The sequence below is a fragment of the Martes martes genome (genome assembly GCF_963455335.1).
Source record: "Martes martes genome assembly, chromosome: 4".
NCBI classification, from domain to species: Eukaryota; Metazoa; Chordata; class Mammalia; order Carnivora; family Mustelidae; genus Martes; species Martes martes.
Window position 1 is genome coordinate 149,511,492 of NC_137891.1, and position 21,443 is coordinate 149,532,934.

At 40.2% G+C, this 21,443-nt stretch overlaps 1 protein-coding gene across 1 annotated transcript in view; it reads right to left on the minus strand.

Annotated features, from left to right (window-relative positions):
* SCP2 (sterol carrier protein 2) overlaps nucleotides 1–21,443 on the minus strand; it is a 109,482-nt gene that overhangs the window by 10,153 nt on the left and 77,886 nt on the right. Inside the window, exons 12-14 of the mRNA XM_080801016.1 lie at nucleotides 15,158–15,311; nucleotides 6,274–6,367; nucleotides 482–611 (exon numbers count right to left, since the gene is read on the minus strand). Of these exons, the coding sequence (XP_080657142.1) occupies nucleotides 482–611; nucleotides 6,274–6,367; nucleotides 15,158–15,311 (378 nt within the window). The remainder of the gene's footprint in view (nucleotides 1–481; nucleotides 612–6,273; nucleotides 6,368–15,157; nucleotides 15,312–21,443) is intronic.

Sequence of the window (21,443 nt, forward strand, 5' to 3'; positions counted from 1 at the left end):
ATCAAAGCTGCCTGGAGCGAGTTCAAGAAAGGCTGGGATGAGAGGAAGTGGAGACAGTGAGTTAAGTACAGACAGGATGTCTGAGGCCCTGTAACCATGTGCTGGAAGCACGTGCTTTACAGGATACTTCAGAGAGAATTCTCTTAATCTTGGCATCAACCCTATGAAATAGATACCATTTATTATTCCCATCTACAGTTCAGAAAACTGAGGCTCAGAGAAGTTAAATAATTTGTTCAAAGCCAGAATCGGTGAATGGCAAGGCCAGGACCCCAACCCAAGTTTGTCTAATTCTAAAGACTAAAATTGGCAACTCTGTGATGGAGCTTCCCAATCTTTGGGAGGAGACAGCTGTGAAACTAGTTCCTTTAACAACGTCCTACACCTCTAAAGCTAGCCCTTTTGGGAAACACCAAAACAGACCCCCATTTCCCCTGATGTACATCAGGGCTTCTAGAAATGAAGGCGTCACTGCACTGACCTGAGTTAGGAAGCACTGACCCTTTGCCATTCTTCACATCCACCACCCAGGTGGCTTCTTTACCCTCAGGGCCATCCTTCACCTTGAAGGCAAAAATACCACCGATTTTCTTCACAAACTCTTCCCCTTCCTGGAAAGGAAAAACAAAACAAAACAAAAAACATTGGAATTATATTTGTTTCTCTGACTTTTTCTCTAAATTGAATGTTTAAACAGACACATGACGTGGGCAGCGGGGCCAGCAGCAGTCCCTAAGCTCCTTCAGGATCTTTTACCCAGAAAAATCTGAACAGCAACAGGCGACAACTCCCTCATCTGCCAAATCTTTTGTTAAATTCAGCTTTCCGGATACAACTGGTGGAAGAAAAGGGAGAATACGGGTTGCACAGCAGTAGGTTCTGTAAGTAGCTTTCCCTTATCTCAGTAATTTCTTAAAGATTCACTCTGGCCTGTCTAAATGTGGGAACCCCCCATTCTCTCTTTTTTAAAAGCAGGTAAATTCCTTTACATGTGTTTCCGGTTTCCCACAATCAAAACAAAGATAAGGAGTTCTGAGAGCAATCTTTTATTCTGAGGGTGGTGAGGGAGCTGACAATGTTTTTTCTGGATTAGTATAAAGAATTATACAAGTAAAACACCAACCACCAATTGCTTTTGAATCTTAAGGGAATGAAACTGAAAAGATAACCTCAGATCCATATCTGCGTAGGCTGGTTTCCTTTCTTTCTCCCTCTTCCCTTCATTCCTACTTTTTCTTTCATCACTCCTTACAGAAATACTTATTGATCACAACAATGATTGGCACCAGACACTGTTCTAGGTACTGAGAATACAGAAGTAGGAATTAGAAGGGTAAATGATCAATATGATCACTACAATCATTACAACAACACTGGGATAACCGGAAGCACAGGGGACTAACTAAGCTAAGGCAGCTGGCAGGGTGAAAAATGAAAGGATGACAACAAGCTCACATGTTTCCTTTTTTTCTTTTTTAAGATTTAATTTTTTTTTTGACAGAGAGAGATCACAAGTAGGCAGAGAGGCGGGAAGAGAGAGAGAGAGAGAGAGAGAGAGAGAGAAGCAGACTCCCTGCTGAGCAGAGATTTCCCCAGGACCCTGAGATAACGACCCCAGTGGAAGGCAGCGGCTCAACCCACGGAGCCACCCAGGCTCCCCTCACATGTGTTTCTTAAAAAATAAATTAAAAATGGTAATTCCACTGCAATTACTTTCTTTTCTTTTTTTTTTTTAAAGATTTTATTTATTTATTTGACAGACAGAGATCACAAGTAGGCAGAGAGGCAGGCAGAGAGAGAGGGGGAAGCAGGCTCCCGGCTGAGCAGAGAGCCCAATGTGGGGCTCAATCCCAGGACTCTGGGATCATGACTTGAGCCGAAGGCAGAGGCTTTAACCCACTGAGCCACCCAGGCACCCCTATAATTAATTTTCTTTAAAGAAACACATTTTGGGGGTGCCTGGGTGGTTCAATCAGTTAAACATCCAATTCTTGATTTCAGCTCAGGTCATGATCTCAGGGTTGTGAGATGGAGCCCCATGTTGGGCTCCATGCTGGGTAGGCATGGAGCCTGCTTAAGATTCTCCCTCCGTCTCCCTCTGCTCCTCCCCTTGTCCACTCTAAAATAAATAAATAAATCTTAAACACACACACACACACACACACACACACACACACACACACACACATTTTCTGTGGAAAAAATAGGATATGTTGATAAGCAAAAAGAAAATACAAATCATTCATGATTTTACTACTCAGAGAAAATAATATATTGATATAAATCCCCTCCATCTTTTTTCTCTGCATGTTTTCATAAATGGGATCATATTTATTAAATACATGTTTTATAATCCATTTTTATGTTTCATATCACTATCCTCATTTCTGTGTCATTAAATATTCTTCTACACAATTTTAAATGACAACATACAGTCTTCATTTGTGTAAATGAACTATACTTCATCTAACCAATACTCTTGCTTGATATTTAAAGTCTTACTTCTGGGATTTGTAACAATGCTAAGAATAATATTCTTACATCTAAATATTTTTACATAGCCTCATTAATTGAAGCTTAAATTCCTAGAATTAAACACTGGTAATTAATAACACTGCATCTGAAATCATCATTGGTTTAAATTCCTGCTCTGCCATGTCCTTCATAACCCAAGAGGTGCCCCTCTTGTCAGATTTTTAAAGAGAAATTCTCTTATTTTGGCTTCCCTTAAAATATCTCACTCAAATTATTCTAAGTTAGCTTTAGGAGAAATTATTAATGACAATAATAATCTTTTTAGGGCCATAAAGTTTTCAAATCCTTTTATATACATTATTTCTTTAATCTCCATAAAACCTTCTAAGTAGTTGGACAGGTACTAATATTAGCTCACTGAGCAGAAAAAACAACTGAGGCTCATAAAGGTTAAGAACCCTTTGGGCTATTCTTTTTTTTTTTTTTTTAATTTATTTATTTGTTAGAGAGAGAGAGCAAGCGAGCTCAGGCAGAGTGGTAGGCAGAGGCAGAGGGAGATGCAGGCTCCCCGCTGAGCAAGGAGCCAGATGTGGGACTCGATCCCAGGACACTGAGATCATGACCTGAGCCGAAGGCAGCTGCTTAACCAACTGAGCCACCCAGGCGTCCCTGGGCTATTCTTTATCCTGTTTCCAAGTAACCCATCTAATATAACCCATCTAACACTAACATAAGCCATCTAACACTTCCAGGTGTGAATTTCTTAAATGTGGTTCCCAAGAGCCTACAGGAGGGAGGACTTTACATATCATTCAGGAGTCTTCATAATCTGAGGGATATGTATCTGTTCCTATCCTCCCACTTTTTTCATCCTCCTCAGGCTTTATGTTCCAACAATACCGGTCATCTTGAATTCCATAAACATATGTGTCTCCAGGCCCTTGCTTATGCCCTGTCCCAGCTCACTCACCTCCTCCTATTCACATTCCCACCCCAACTGCATCAAGTCCTCGTATTTTCATAAATGAATTTTAAGTTCAAGTGTTCTCCACATTCCTTGAGATCTTTTATTCCTCAAGTTTCTTTGAAGATAATCTAGAAGAGTAGGTTAATAATCCTGGTGTGGTGGGCCATCCAAAAGAGAGGTTCCTTTGAGGCCAGCAGCTCATGAATGACTATTTCTAGGTGTATCCATGCCATCTGTATGCATAATGCCTCAGAAACAGACACCAACAAGTCAGAGCAGGAAAACTCCAGCAAACATTCAGAAATTCTACTTGGCATACTTGGAGAGAAATTCCTCCCACCTCCTTAAAACCGATGTAGATTAATTTTACACTTGCTGTTACTTTTAAGATCTGATCCTCTTATCATATTTTTCATCAAAGAAGTGAGACATGGTAAGGAAATGGACAGGGAGAGAGTTAAAAGAGGAAAGAAAATACACATTTGTTACGAAACTAAAGATCATTAATACTAAGAAAGTTCTAAGTGCCTCCTTGAGTGAAAAAAAAGTATTTCTTTCTGAGTAGGCAAAAGGTCAAGGAGTAGGTTCTGTCTCAAACTTAACTGGAACAAAAAGTTAAGACAGAATTCAAAGAAGGGCAATGGGTATTGCTAACAGACAAAAGTGGAAATAAAATCTCTGGCCAGATTTCCTTTGCTAATGCAGAAAATGCATGAATTGACAAAAGATTCCAAGACTTTCACTTTCTAGTCCTCACAAACATTTAGGAACCTTACAGTCGTGGGAAGGAAACAAGCGGACAAGGCCCCACAAGTGAGGTTACACGGGAGCCGGAGGAATGAATTGCAAAGCTAAAAGAAGACTGTGAAATAAAAACAGCACTGCTTTGTTTATCTGAATAATGAAGTATTCAATGATTGACATATAGCTTACCAGATACTCTCTAATTTTTCTAATTTTTTTTTTATTTGATTTTTTTGGACAGAATAAAGTTGGGAAAAAAAAAAAAAACAGGACAACTTGACAGAAGCAATTATCCTATGGGTTGCTCTGCAGGCAAATACTGGTGGCGAGAAAAAAAAAATCAAGCTGAGCCCTGATAGACCCCAACTTCAGTTCAGTGGACATATATAACGTAAGTAATTAAACAATAACAAGAGGGGCACCTGACTGGCTCAGTCAAGAGGCCATGTGACTCTTGATCTCAGGGTCAAGTGTTTAAGCCCCATGTTGGGGGTAGAGATTATTTAAAAAACAAACAAAAACCCAATAATGAGAGTTTTTTCTCCCATTAGATTGGCAAAGATTTTTACTTTTTACATTTTTTTAATAGATTTTTATTTATTTGATGGAGAGAGAGAGCACAAGCAGGGGGAGCAGCAGAGGGAGAAGCAGGCTCTCTGCTGAGCAGGGAGCCCGAAGCAGGACTTGATCTCAGGACCCTGGGATCACGACCAGAGTCGAACACAGATGCTTAACCAACTGAGCCACCCTGGCGCCCCAGACATTGGCAAAGATTTTTAAAAGACCAGCCAACACACAGCACCAGAGAAGGTATAAGGAAAAAACAATCACTCTTATGAATTGTTATTAAGTTTGTAAACTAGTACCCTCTTTTGGTGGAAGCTTGGCAATACATACCAAAATACAAAAATACACATATCCAACAACTCAATAATTTCCCTTTATTTATGCTATGAAGATCATGGCATTAAGTACTTAAAGATGAGTAAAAAAGAACATTTACTATACCACTATTTTACTTGCAAAATTTAAATACTAGCAATATTCATTATAGGAGGATAGTTAAATAGATGACACATAAATTCAAAGTGTAGTAGGTGGTCATTAAAAGCGATGGTAAAGGGACGCCTGGATGGCTTAGTTGGTTAAGCCGCTGCCTTCGGCTCAGGTCATGATCCCAGGGTCTTGGGATCAAGTCCCACATCTGGCTCCTTGCTCGGCAGGGAGCCTGCTTCTCTCTCCACCTCTGCCTGCCACTCTGCCTGCTTGAGTGTGCTCGCTCTCTCTCTCTCTCTTTCTCTGACAAATATATAAATAAAATCTTTTAAATAAAATAAAAGTGATGGTAAGGATTTATATTTATTTGGATGGAACACTGTCAAGAGAAAAAAGCAGGTTCTAAAACCCCCATGTTAAATCCCCAAGTAGGTGTATCCCCACAAGATGGTGGCAAGACAGGTCTGTAGCTCCTGGACCAGTGCCTGCCTGCACAGAACCAGCAAACCTGTTCCTCTCTACCATAGAAAGGTCACTGATCATGAAAATCCTAGAAATACAGGGTTCTTTGTGAAGACACATCAGTTGCACTGTTTTCCACTCACAATGCAACCAATCACCTTAGATGTTAATAAATTCTTTGTGCTACAATGAAGGAGTTAGGACATATGCACAATGTATGCCTTTCACACTGTAGCACAGATGAAATACACAGCTCGACTGTTCTGAATTCTTTTACTTCAGCCCACTTTGGTCAGCTTAACAGATGTGTAATTGGAATTGTGTGACTGTGGTTGTCACACAAACAAGGGAAAAGGACTAGTCTTTCTTCTATAGTTCAGATTGTCACAGCATTTTACCATAGTTCTTTTTAGAACTCAAGTGTGGAGATTAGTACATCCCTGAAATGCACTCTTATCAGAATTACAGAGAAACTATAAAAGACACTCAGAAATCTAAAATAAACTCAATACTTGACAATATCATATAAATTTTTAACTTGTATCATTTCATGACAACACCAGAAATCTATATCCACTTTCTCTAGCCTCAAGGTCCTCTTGGCAGTATTTTGTATAAATCTCACTTACCTCTTCAAGCTTCTTCTCAATCTCCTTAAAGACAAAATTTGCCTTAAATCCATCAACCGCAGAGCTGGTTGGAATAGCCTCAATTTGATGAGTTCTAAAAGAACCGTGGGGAAAGAATCAATTTCAATCCATGGAGTCATATAGATACTAGGTCTTTCAACATTTAAGAGTAGTAATTTCCAAAACACTCTAAGAACAGAGGTGTTGTGGTTCTTACCCAGAGAAAATCATAATTAAGTCCACAAAACAATTCAGCTTTTCTTCCCATTTTCTTCAACAAACACTGAATGCTCACTAGGTGCTAGGCATTGTCCTTAAAAATACAGCAACAGGGATGCCTGGGTGGCTCAGTGGGTTAAGCCTCTGCCTTCAGCTCAGGTCATGATCTCAGGGTCATAAGATCAAGCCCCGCATCGAGCCCCACATCAGGCTCTCTGTTCAGCAGCGGGCCTGCTTCCCCCTCTCTCTCTGCCTACTTCTCAGCCTACTCTCTGTCAAATAAATAAATAAAATCTTTTAAAAATATATATATATAGCAAACCAAAGAAACTTACCCTCATGAAGCCTATATGCTAGTTGGGGAGAGAGACAATGAACAAGCCAAAAAAAAAAAAAAAAAGATATAGGGGCACCTGGGTGGCTCAGTTGGTTGAGTATCTGACTCTTGGTTTCAACTCAGGTCATGATCTCATGGGTTGTGAGATCCAGCCCCTGTCAGGCTCCCAGCTCAGTGGGGAGTATACTTGAAGATTCTCTCCCTCTGCCCTTCCCCCTACTCCTGTAGGCATGCTTACTCTCTCTCTCAAATAAATAAATCTTTAAAAAATAAGGAAAGAATACAGTTACTATGAAAAAATAATGGGGGGCACCTAGGGGCCTCAGTCAACTAAGCGCTCAGCTCTTGATTTTGGCTCAGGTTATGATCTCATGGGTTATGAGATCCAGCCCCCACATCAGGCTCCACACTCAGAGCACAGCCTGCTTGCTCCCCCTCCCTCTGCTCCCTTCTAGTCAGCACACCCACCCCCATTCTCTTTCTCTCCCTCTAAAACACCATGAAGAAAATAAGGTAGGTTAAGAGGATACAAAGAAAGTATACGTGTATGTTGGGTATTCTATTTGTTTTATTTAAATTAACATACAGTGTATTATTAATTTCAGAGGCAGAGGTCAGTGATTCATCAGTTGTGTGCATCATTACATCAGGTGCCCTCCTTAATGCCCATTACGCAGTTACCCCATGCCTCCACCCACCTCTCCTCCAGCAACCCTCATCCTACAGGTAAGAGTCTCCTACGGTTTGTCTTCCTCTGATTTCGTCTTAGTTTATTTTTCCCTCCCTTCCCCTATGGTGTTTTATTTTAGATAGCCTGGTCAGATAGGCCTCTCCGAGGAAGTGATATTTAAATTAGGTCTTCAATCACATAAATGAGCTAGCTATGTAAAAATTTAGGTGGGGAAGCCAGTCCTAAACTTCTAGCATAAAAAACTTGAGGAAAAAACTAGCTTCGCAGTTAAAGGAACTATAAGAAGGCCAGTATGACTGGTGCAGAGCAGAGACATAGAAGGATCTAAGGTCACAAAAACATGCAGAACAAAATAAGGAGCTTTAGAGATTATGGTTAACAGTCTGGGTTTTAAATATAATGAGAAGAACCGTACAGTATAAGCTACAGAATAGCAAGATACAATTTATATGTTTTAAAAAAACAAATCTGGCTGCCAGCTGGAAAATTGAAAGGCTGCAGAACAGGGCAGCAGGGAGACTGGGGAATGGCTATGGCAGCAGCCCAGGCAAGAGAAAACGATAACAGTTATAAGCAGAGGCTGGACTCAAGATTTGTATTTTCCCTGTGACACAGAGATGAACTTAGCAACCCTCTGCCTATTGGTTGTCTGATAGTTAGGGAACAACTATAGATAAATGACCCCATATAACAGAAGTGATAAGGGAATAGAAGGCTGGCTGCGGACACAGCACGGACACAGCACGAGCTGACAGCAACCTTCCCCCACCCCCCACCCCTGGGTGGGACATATGTGACATTCTTTAGGAATCTCGCAACTACCTTAATGTTAATACCTTGCTAGAGGGGAAAATCCTGACAATGGCAAGGCCTCAAGGCCTCTGGTATCTTGTAAGTCCTCTTTAGCACATGAAAGTTCGTTCCAAACCTCCCTTTTTCCTTACCTCCTCCAACCCCGTAATATACCCTGCCACCTCTCACAACCCTGGGCAGCAGCTCTTTCCACCCAAGGGTCCTGTCCCCGGGCTTTAATAAACCACCACTTTGCACAGAAGATGTCTCAAGAAATCCTTCTTGGTCACTGGCTCCGGACCCCATCCCACTGAACCTCTTCACCCATTTTTCTAAAACTTCATCAGAAGGAACATAGTCTTTATAGCTACAAAGGCCTGCGTTTGAATCCCAAGCTGCCTCCACTCACTAGCTATACGATTCTGAGTAAATTACTTCAGCTCTATGCACCTCTGGTGGGGAGGGAGGGAAAAAGGTGGAGAGGGCCAGTGACTTGGCATAATTATACAAAATCCTGGGAGGGGGGAGACACCTAGCAGAGCCCCTGGCCCATGGTAAAAAGTGATAGCATGACTGGTATAGGCTCCAAAGCCTCATGTGTTAGATACAGATAGAAACTTGAGGGGTCTGAGGAGGAGGAGGAGGGTGTTAGGTAATTTCTCTGACATACCACAGGCAGGCTGGTGGTGGCTGGGACCCAGAGGGGGACAACACAGGAAGGATATATTTGAAGGAGTCAAGAGTACAGCGGTTTCTCGGTAAGTCTTTCTCACTCTATCCTCTCTCCTTCCTTCTTTCTCTTTTTCTTATCTCCCCATCTGCCCCATCCATTTCTCCTTTCTCCTTCCTTTCCTTCCTTCTATCATTTCATAAATATCTATCTAATGAGTGCCTGCTACATCCCAAGCATTGTTCAAGGTAGCGGGTGTGTAAGCGAAAACAAGTCAAACCCAAGCCCTGTTCTGAGTTGATATTCTTCTAATGAAGGAGAAAAAGGAGTAAATAGACATAATAATTTCAAGTACTAGGAAGCAAACAAAAAGAGGAACCGACTTCAGGGAGGGCAGTCAAGGAATGACATTTCAGAGCAAATGAATTTAAGCTACGACCTTATTTAAACAAGAAAAAGAGCTTGCTATTCAGAGGAAACTGCAAAGATCCTGAGAGAGAAAGGAGCTTAATATGTTAAAAGAAAGTAAAGCAAAACCAGTCACTAGAACACAGTAAGTTGGGGGGGAGAGTGATAGGAAATGAAATTGGAAAACTGGGCAGGGGCCAGATCATACAGGCTAAAGTAGGGAATTTGGGAAGCCACTGAAACGATTAAGGAAGTAAAATACAGTTGACCCTTGAACAACACAGGGTTCAAACAACACTTGAACTGCATGGATCCACTTAGATGTGGATTTTTCCCATAAATACAGTACCGTACTGTAGGTATATTTTCTCTTCCTTATGATGTTCTTAGTATCACCTTCTTTTCTCTAACTCACTCTAAGAATACAGTATATAACACATATAACATACAGTATATGTTAACCAACTTTTCATGTTATCGGTAGGGCTTCCAATCAACAGTAGGCTCTTAGCAGTTAAGTTTGTAGGGAGTCAACTGCTTCAGGGAATTTTCAATTGCACAAGGGCTCAGTGCCTCTAACTCCCACGGTGTTCAAGGGTCAACTGTAGTTTGTTTTGTGATTATTCTTACAACAGCGTGCAGAATGAACTGGCGGGGGGGGGGGGGGGGAGCGGGTGGATATGAGAACAGAGATGGGAATAATAGTTAGGAGGCTGCTGGAATAGTCCAGATAAGAAGTGAGGTGGTCTGGACTATAGTGGAGGTAGTCCACTTGTGGAAATGGAGAGAGGAAAGTAGATTCAAGTATATATATATATATTTTTAAGATTTTATTTATTTATTCGACAGAGATCACAAGTAGGCAGAGAGGCAGGCAGAGAGAGAGGAGGGGAAGCAGGCTCCCTGCTGAGCAGAGAGCCTGATGCGGGGCTTGATCTCAGGACCCTGAGATCATGACCTGAACTGAAGGCAGAGGCTTAACCCACTGAGCCACCCAGCTGCCCCTCAAGTATATTTTGGAGATAGAATCCATAGTCTTTGTTACTGAGAAATGAGGTGGAGCTAAGGGTGAAAAGAAAGGGCAAGGATGATTCCAGTGTTCCTGAATAACTGAGGGAATGGCAGTACCATGCAAAGACAAAAGGAAGAATGTAGTGGGAGTAGAGGGGATCAAAGTTCCATTTTAGGTACATGGTGTATAAGATGTTTATGAGACAAGGAGGCAGGTGGATATGAGTCTGGAGCTCAGAGAAGAGGTTGAGGCTGGACGTAAAATGGGGGTAACCATGTATATGATTAAAGTATTTAAACCCATGGGAACTGATAAGCTTGCCTTGAGGAAATTACAGAGAAAGAAGAGAGCCCAGGACAACACCCTATGGAAGGAGGAAGCAGCATAAAGGAAAAACCAGAAGAGCATGGTGTTGCGGAAGCTGAGAAAGGAGAAAAAATCTGGGAGAGAGGAATAAACTGTATCAGTTGCTGCCAATAGTCACACACCCTCCTGGATTTGGCAGCATGGAGAGTACAGGTGACTTTGACAAAAACAATCTGAAGAAGTGAGGGAAGGTGGAAGTCAAATTATATTGAAAGAGTGAACATGAGAGAGAAATAAAGACATTTTGAGTTGATGACATGAGAAAGACATGAATTTAGGGGGCCAAGGACAAATTTTGTTATAGCAACTTCAACAGACTAAGACAGCAGGACTCAATTAATCCAAGATACAGCTCAAAACCAAAAAGTAGTAGCAGAAAAAAGAAATACTGTTCAAAACTGATCTAAATTAAAGTTTAACTCTAAATTAAATGCAATTGGTCACAGCTCTTAAATACGACATCTCATTTTCTCAGTTCCTACTACAGCTCTGAACATTTCTTATCCACACTGCCGCAACTGCCTCCTACGGATTCCTTCCTGGCCTCTGGTTTCTCCACCATTCAATGCAAAGTAATGCCAGACTAATCCGCTTAAAGGGCAATATAACCACATGATTTTTTGATAGAATTCATTCTGTGGGCTCTGTTCCAAACTCCCCAGTAGAAGATTTGAAGGTTTCAAAGCCATAATCCAATCTAGTTACAACTCTATCTCCTGTCACCAACACACTACTGACTCTGCCCATCTACCAAGGCAGACACAAAATAATCTACTCCGTACCTACATAGTACAACCACTCACCCAACCCTGTACCTCAAATCTCTGTGCCTGAAGTACCCTTCCTCTACCTTTCTGCTGGGCAATCCAAGTCACCTGGTTTAAATTTACCTTCTTTGTAATAATTTTTCCTCTGGGTTTCTTCCCTCCCACCCCCTGGGTTTCAACAGCATTTTGAAGAAACTATGTCTGCTTTCCCCACATACACAGAGGACCGTACTTGAGGGCCTAAGCATGTAGCAGTTGCTCCATCAAAGTTAGTTAACTAAGAAGCTACATAAATCAGATCATATGCAAAGGTTACTGGCAACATAATGACTTATAAGAAACATTATTTGGTAATTCAGATGACTAAAATGTATTTCTCAGATTTATTTGGTCTTCATCCACAGTTCCTGAAAATGCTTCAAAGGCATAAAGGTGAAACGAGTGTCTTGTTATTACTGAAGGTGACTTATGGACCCCACATACATCACTACCTCCAGGGAGGGGAGAGGAGCTGGAGACTGACCAACCAGCGGCCAATGGCTTGGTCAATCATAATTATGTACTGAAGCCTCCAAAAAAAAAACAAAAAAAAAAAAAAAAAAACCAAGAGGACAGATTTTCAGAGAGCTTCTGCACTTAGGAAACCAGAACCCTCCCTCATACCACCAGGCCAGGCCCCAACCTCTCTTGTTTGGGACCTCACCCTATGATTTGTACCCTTTATCATGTCCTTTAATAAACTGGCAAAATATAAGTGTTTTTCTGAGTTCTGTGAGGCACTAGGAGGAGTCACTGGAATCTCCAACCTGTAGCCAGTTGGTCAGAAGCACTGGAAATAGTCTTGAGGTTTGTCACACATGTGAAGTGGTGGGTGGGGGTGGGACTGAACCCTCAACCTGTGGAACCCGATGCTATCTCTGGGTAGACAGCATCAGAACTGAGCTGAATTCAGACCTACGGGTGTCTGAGAATTCCTTGGTGTTTGGGGACAGTTAGTGGGAACTCCCATTCCCCATGTTGGAACTGGATCTGGGAACCCTAAAAGAGTACCTTAAATTGACCTTGTGTAAAACAAAACCACAACCTTGCTTCAAAATATTTGCACCATTAGATTCAGAATCATTTCCCCAGCTTTGGCCTTTGTAGTGCGTTATGTTGCATCATTAAGACTCTCAATAATACTTCAGTATTTTCCTTTTAGTCATTAATTCTTATTAGTCATTTGTACAGGTATCCCTGGCTTTTCAAAAGTTCATATTACACCACTTTGCTTCTACGAAAGACCTACATTAGTATCTATTTTTGCTAAACAAAAGAAATCCAAAGAGGATTTTGGTTTTTACCAAAAAAAAAAGAAAAGAAAAAAAAAGTAAGAGGAGGTAATAGGGCTCAATGTTTGTTTTGCATTTTAGATGCAGTGTGTAGATGGAAAGTGGCACCTCCCCTAAGTCCCCCCCCCCACCCCAGAACTACATTCAGCAGGGAGCCACCTCTTTGAACTGTGTCTGTGAGCATCTGTGCTTTATCTCAATTTATTTTGTCCATCCGTTAGCAAAATGTGCTTGAAGTATCAGAAAAGCATAAGAGAGGTTATTCCAGGGGTCTGGGAAACACTCAAAGAATTTTTCCATATAAGTTAATGGTAACTGCTTCTTCGCTTTATACCATTTGGGCTTAAGAAAAATTTCATAGGAATGCTATACTTTTGGATAGCAGGGGAAACCTGTGTATCATCTGGATTTTTTTCATACTTCTGCCTTCCCACAAATATCACTGTAGCTACTCTGAACCAACTCTATCTCCCAATCATTTAGTCTCCTGAAATTAAAAAAATGATGAGAATTCCATGTTTAAAATAGAATGTATTGCCCCAAATTCATAAACTTCTAATCTGGGCAAATTGGATACTATACTAATATGCTGACTCCAGTAGCTCTTTATAGTTTGGCTTTTACTGAGAGTTTTCAACGTCAAATATGAACTGGATAAAATTCTAGAAGACAGTACAGACTGATGATCACCTTTAGGAGGAAACTCGAAAATTCAACATTTTAACACCTTTTTATTTGATTCAATTCAAGGAACATTCACTATGTCAGAGATTTTTGCAGGGGTGGAATGAAGTTACAATAGCCTTAGGCCTCAAGGATTTCATATAAGGGGAATAAAAATGTGGATATACTACAACTAAGCCAGGACTGGGTATGGGTCCAGGAGGTACAAAGTGTTGTGGATTTTCAGACGGAGATGGTACCAGAGATGGGCCTTCAATGATAGAATTTTCACAACAGAAATGATATTCCAGGCAAAGAAAGAAAAGTGAAAGGACAGACAGAAAAGACTCGAGAGCTTGTAAAAACATACAAATATAATGGATTCTGAAAAGAAGCGTGTCAACATATCCTTTGTGGAACCAAAAGTGTGGAAAAATAAATAAATAAATAAATACCAAGAATTTCAGAAGGAAAAAGGAAGCCAATTAGTGTTGACAGCTACAGCAGGGTTAAAGAGAACAAGAACAGAAAACAAAGACAGGAAAATTTCATAATCAGATCACTGTTAGCCTTACCTGACCTCTGTGGTGAGGTAAAAAACTAGAACCTAAGATAAATACTTTAGCATGGACCCCAAAAAATAGTGGCCCAGTATAAAAGGATCATCATAAAAGAAAATAAGGCAAGAAGAAAAGTAAAATTTTGTCATATGTAAGACCTGACTACATTTGCTAACAGAAAGAAAGGAGTTAACAGAAAAGCAAAGATAAAAAGATTCAAAAGGGAGAGGGTATACTTAATATTTGGAACAAAGTTACAGAACTTGGTTGGAAACAAAAGCCATCCAGGCACTGGAAAGGAAGAAGGACATTTTGCCTATGGGAAGGATGAATGAGCACTTCTGAGACAAGAGCAAGGAAGTTCAGGGATCCTGAACAAGGCTTGGGCAGAAAGTGCTTGGAAATTTGAGGAGTACAGGTATTTGGTAAGGACAGGAAGAAAATCAGCAAGAGACAAAAAGGATTCTAGCAGCAGTGAGGGCTTAGGGCCATTCAGAAACATAAACGTGCAGAGAGCCAATTAGCATATTTAATAACTTTCTCCAAACAACCTCAGAAGCTTGGGAGGCTATGCAGGGAGACAGCAGTTTTGAGAAAGGAAACCAAAAAGTGAACTTGCCTAACTTAAAATCACTCTGGTTGGCAGGTCTAAGACAAGTAGTTTTGGGTCAGCAGCACTTTGTTTTGACTCTGCTCTCTCCTCCCCCACCCCGCCCCCCCCCCCCCTTAAGTACACCTCTGAACCAGCATGGAGCCCAGCGCCGGGCTTGAACTTACCACCCTGAGATCAAGACCTGAGCTGAGATCAAGATCAAGAGACCCTCGCTTAAACCACTGAGCCACCCAGGCGCTCCGATGGTGACTCGTTTTTGAACAAAATTTCCCTAAGGTTGGTTAAGTTTAAAAGCTAACTGCCGGTTTAAAGGCTTTAAAGCCAGGCTACCAAAGCAAAGTAATGAGATATTTACGGAGTACTAAACAATAAAATCTGGAGTATATACTTGTACAACGTCATCAGCTGTGAAAGGTCAGAATTCATCAACAAACAAAACCCAGAATGCCACTCACCTGGCAGCTTCAGGAAAACCCATCCTGTAGATCGTCACGACCACAGCTCCTCCTATACCTAAATTATGCTGCAGAGCAACCTTTGCACCGGGAACTTGCCTTTTTCCGGCTTCCCCTCTCAGCTGCCAGCAGAGTTCGGCGCACTGAGCCAGACCTAACAAATCGAACACAGAGCAGTCAAGTTCCGGGGCTACAGAAAGCTGCCCCAACAGGCTTTCTCAAGCCAGACAGGAGCTTACACTAAATCACCGAATCGTGACTTTAATTAAGTCAAAAGAATGTTTGCATAAATAATAACTTCTCTTAAAAGCCATAAGGGTTAAAAAAATAAAAATGTTTATAGCAGCAATGGCCACGGTCGCCAAACTGTGGAAAGAACCAAGATGCCCTTCAACGGATGAATGGATAAGGAAGATGTGGTCCATATATACTATGGAGTATTATGCCTCCATCAGAAAGGACGAATACCCAACTTTTGTAGCAACATGGACAGGACTGGAAGAGATTATGCTGAGTGAAATAAGTCAAACAGAGAAAGTCAAGTATCATATGGTTTCACTTATTGGTGGAGCATAACAAATAATATAGAGGATAAGGGTAGATGGAGAGGAGAAGGGAGTTGAGGGAAATTGGAAGGGGAGGTGAACCATGAGAGACTATGGACTCTGAAAAACAACCTGAGGGTTTTGAAGGGGCGGGGTGGGAGGGTGGGGGAACCAGGTGGTGGGTATTAGGGAGGGCACAGATTGCATGGAGCACTGGGTGTGGTGAAAAAACAATGAATACTGTTACGCTGAAAATAAATAAAAAATTTAAAAAAATAAAAATAAAAATAAAATCTATAGATAATCAAAAAATAAAAATAAAAAGCCATGAGGGTTTCTGCAGCCAGTTGTCTTTTTTCCCGTCCCAACTCTATATTTAGACAATATTCAGGCTTAAGAAATTCCCTGGACTCTTTAAAAATCCAACCTGTCATTTTCTTGGTGATGTTAAAAAAAAGAGCACTGAAGATACAGTTCTCTGGCCCAGGCAAAAATGGCATAAAATACATTTTTAATGTATCAAAAGAAAATATAGGATTTGGGAGTTCACTTTCCATAAAAAGTTTAGCCAGCATGGGTAATTTTCCTATGATTTTCCCCAAATGGATCTCAACATGAATGGACTTTCATAAGAACAGCATATGTCCCCCTGGATAATAAAACCAAAGGTTTTTAGAGCTGTAAAGACTTTAATGATGTCAGATTGAGGAAGTGTAAGATTAATTAATTATTAAGCAATAATAATAAAATAGGCTAATCTAGAGTTGTCTCCTGATTTACACTTGTCTTTGTACCAAACCAGCTATTCAAGGATACCTGAGTTAAGAATCTTCTAACAGGATAGACTGGTTTCACCATCGTGAAGTCAGAGCTATGCAAGTCTACCTACAGTATCTGTTCTTCCACCTACATGCTAAATCACAGCTTCTGATTCCTGAGTACCTGTGACAATTTCCTACTTATGAACCTGTTAAAAAGAAAAAACACAGGTCCAAAATGGGGTCATTTAGACCGAATTTCCAAATCAAGGCTTAGATCCTCACCTAATTGTAGTTTCAACCTCCCCCAGAAATGCAGTCTTAACTAGTCAGGAATTTTTTGGTCAATGCCACTGAGCCTACCACCTGTGCCATCTGCATCCCCGGAAGATAAGGTAGCCGGCAGGATTATACCCCTTGCTTTTCCACCTAAAGGAAAGCAGCTTTGCCTGGAACAATTTTTTTCTTTTGCTAACAACTATTTATTTATTTACTTACTTACTTATTTACTTATTCTTTAAGATTTCATTTATTTATTTGATAGAGATCACAGGTAGGCAGAGAGGCAGGCAGAGAGAGAGGGGAAGCAGGCTCCCCGCTGAGCAGAGAGCCCAGCTCAGGGCTTGATCCTAGGACCCTGAGATCATGACCTGAGCCAAAGGCAGAGGCTTAACCCACTGAGCCACCCAGGCGCCCCTCTAACAACTTTTTTTTTTTAAGATTTTATTTATTTATTTATTTCATAGAGAGAGAGCACAAGCAGGGGGAGACGCAGAGGAGGAGGGAGAAGCAGGCTCCTACAGAGCAGGGGAAGCCTGATATGGGACTCCATCACAGGACTCTGGAATCACGACCTGAGCTGAAGGCAGTGGCTTAACCCACTGAGCCACCCAGGTGCCCCGCCTTCCATTTTGTGCAGTCCTACGGAGCCTCTCCCCACTTGCTAAATGGGATGCTGCCCAGTTCATGAATCATTTATTAAAGCCAATTAGGTCTTTAAAACTTATTCAGTTGAACTTTTGTTATTTAACAAACCCCAACTTCCTCAAGAAATTTAACTGCCACTTATTTCCAAGCAGTTTGTATGTATTTACAGAATATATATCTTAAGCACTGTTTTAAAAATAGGTAACTCCACAACCTATAATGATTTTTTGAATTGTGAACATTCTGAGCATTAATGAAGAAGATCAAAGTGAAAACTTTGGGGCAGTTAATTTTACTAGAAATCTGCCATATAGAAATCTCAACCACTTAATGAATATATAAGAGGCAAAAAGTATTCACACCGATCTTACATACACATGGGCAAGACAATACAGCTAATTTTCTTTTTTTTTTTTAAAGATTATTTATTTTTTTATTTGACAGAGAGAAATCACAAGTAGGCAGAGAGGCAGGCAGATAGAAAGGGAGAAACAGGCTCCCCGCCGAGCAGAGAGCCCGATGCAGGGCTCGATCCCAGGACTCTGGGATCATGACCTGAGCCGAAGGCAGAGGCTCAACCCACTGAGCCACCCAGGTGCCCCTACAGCTAATTTTCTTAACAAAACAATAAATAGACATAGTTCAAAATATTTGAGAAAATACTCAACCTCACCTTGATTAAATAGAAAAAAAAAAAAAAAAGCCATTTTAAACCAAACTGGTAATGGTGCTTTTTTGTTTTCATTTTGTTTTGTTTTGGGTAAGGATGTTAAAAAACAGGACTAATCAATGCTGGGGAGACTACAAAGACAGTCACCTCCATACAGTACCAGTGAGAGTTCAAATCAGTGCAACCTTTTTTGGAAAGCAATGTACAAAATTAAGAGCCTTGAAAATGCCTGAAAACCATTCTATAGAAAAAAGCATAGGCAAAGTTTTACACAAAAAGCTATCTTCATCACATTGTAACAGTGAAAAACTAGATAATCTAGAAGTGAAATAACTGGGGAATGGTTATATAAATTATGAATTATCCATATAACAAAGTACTGTTTCTATTTAAAACATTTATAAAATGTTTAACAATTTAGGAAAATTATGATTATGATATATAATCTTACTAAAACATGCAAGGAACCAATATTGATCTACCTATCCATGCAACAACTAATTTATGGCCTATTATGTTGTAGACACTCCTCAAGGCTCAGAAGATCCGTCAATAAACAAGGGAGGCATACTCTTTTCCCTCATGAAGCTGACAGTCTTGCAATATAAAGATCCAAGCATTTACAATGCAGTCTGCTGGGGGTGGGTAGCCTTATCGTAATGCTACCATGGGGTGGAGGTGGGGATAAGGAGGCAGGCAGAAAGAGGAAGAGAGCAGGAGAAAAAGAAGGTCTTGTCATTTATTTGCTTTTGACAAAAGATGAGTGTCAGTAAGAAAGCATACTGATTATTTAGCTTTCTGGTTGTCTACTTTCAGAATAGACTGGCATTTCTTTTTTGCATTTCTAGAATCTGGATCTGTGAAAGCTGGCAGTCAAAAGTTGGCCTCAGAAATCCACCTGCCGGGATGCCTGTGTGGCTCAGGTGGTTAAGCAGCTGCCTTCGGCTCAGGTCATGATCCCGGTGTCCTGGGATGGAGTCGGGCTCCTTGCTCAGCAGGGAGCCTGCTTCTCCCTCTGCCTCTGCCTGCCTGTGCTCGCTCTCTCACTCTCCCTCTCTCTGACAAATAAATAAATAAAATCTTAAAAAAAAAAAGAAAGAAAGAAAGAAAGAAAAGAAAGAAATCCACCTGCCAAGAAGGTGCAGCAGTTATGAAAGCTTTAGCCTAGGACTTCACTACATATAGTCTGGTTGTTACTAAAAATAAACCATTCAAATATGTACCAAGCACTCCACTAAATACTAATATATAAAGAATTGACAGTGTAATATAAAGTGCTGATAAAGATGAGTACTAAGTGCCTTGGAAAACCTCAGAATGGAAAAACTACAGGGAAAAACATCTTGAGATATTACCTGAACCTGCTTCCTTGAACCCATCACTCTTCCTTATACTGTTAAGACAGCCAAGTACAAAGAAGCCGTAATTCTTTTACATTAGACATCTAAAGGCCTTAGCATAAACAACATTACAAAAGCATGGTTTTCTATCAGAGCCTGAGTTTTTGAGAAAGAAAAGGTCTGCTGAACTTTGAGAGCAAAAAGCTTTAAGGGACTCAACATGCACTAAAGGATGCATATTTATTTAAGAACAGTTTTCCCCTCTAAAGTTATCAATCCACAATGTTATCAAATACAAAATATATTTCAAAACCAAAAGTAATATAGAGACATTTTTAGACATACAAAGCTGAAAGATTTCATTACCATACTGCAATACTCACACTGTAGAAATGTTTAAAAGGAAGTCCGATACACAGAAGGAAAATGACAGCAGATGGAAAAAAGGGTCTACACAAAGGAATGAAGAGCACTGGAAGTAGTAACTACATGGGTAAATGGTAAGGGGTCTTTTTTTAATTATTTAAATCTCTTTAAGATAAAAATAAAATAAGATAAAATAAAAGTAATCCAAAAGAAGTTTGAAAAAAAAAAAGAAAAGGTAGAAGGGAATAACCAATAGCAGGGACAAAGAGAATACAAATAACAAGACAGACTCAAACCTAACCATATTAATAGTAAATAGTCGAAAGACCCCAATTAAAGGCAGAGATGGCCAGAACAGAAGAAAAAAAGCAAGACTCAATAAATGATGCTAATGCACTTTAGTTGTTTTTGTTTTTTTTTTAAGATTATTTCTTTTAGAGAGAGCACAAGCAAGCAAGCAGGGAGAGGGGCAAAGGGAGAGAGAATCCTGAAGCAAATTCCCTGCTGAGCACAGAGCCCAACATGGGACTTGATCCTAGGACCCCTGAGATCAAGACCTGAGCCAAAACCAAGAGTCAGCCACTTAACCAACAGAGCCACCCAGATGCTCCAATACTAATGCACTTTATTTTTTTTTAATGCACTTTAAATATAAAGTCCCAAATAGGTTAAAAGTAAAAGGATGGGGGCGCCTGGGTGGCTCAGTGGGTTAAAGCCTCTGCCTTCGGCTCAGGTCATGATCCCAGGGTCCTGGGATCGAGCCCCGCATCGGGCTCTCTGCTCGGCAGGGAGCCTGCTTCCTCCTCACTCTCTGCCTGCCTCTCTGCCTGCTTGTGATATCTGTCTGTCAAATAAATAAATAAATAAAACCTTTAAAAAAAAAAAAAAAAAAAAAGTAAAAGGATGGAAAAAGATACACCACGTTAATACTAGTTAAAATGTGAAAACTGGAATGGCTATATTTTATCAACCAAAGCAGATTTCAGAGCAAAGACTTAGCCAGGAAAAAAGGCCATCTCATAATGATGAAGGGATAAACATAAAACTGTCTTTATTTATAAATGATATGACTGTCTATATATAAAACCTGATGGAGTTTTTTTAAAGCTAATAAATTTAATAAGTAATTTTACCAAGGATAGGAGATGAAAAATGGTACAAGAATTGATTGTATTTCTACATACTAGCAATAAAAAATTGAAACTGAAAAATATCACTTACAATAACATCAGAAATATGAAATACCTAGGAATAAATCTGACAAGACATGTGTAAGACCTATACAGTGAAAACTATAATACATTGCTGAAGAAAGCTAAAGAAGACTTAAAGAAATGGAGATAAATATTTTGTTTATGGGTTAGAAAACTCACTATTGTTTGGATGTCAATTCCCCCTAAAAAAAATCTATACATTCAACATAATCCCCCAAAAATCCCAGGTGGATTTTTTTTTAATGGAAATCAACAAGGTGATTCTAAAATTTCTACGGAAATGCAAAGGAGTTAGAAGAGCCAAACAACTCCAAAAAAGAAGAATAAAATTGAGAGCTAAGGCTACCTAATTCCAGAATTATTATAAAACTATAATAATCAAAACATGTAAAGACAGACAAGTAGATTGCTGAACAGAAAAGAGAGTCCAGATATAATGCCCACATATTTATGAACAATTGATTTT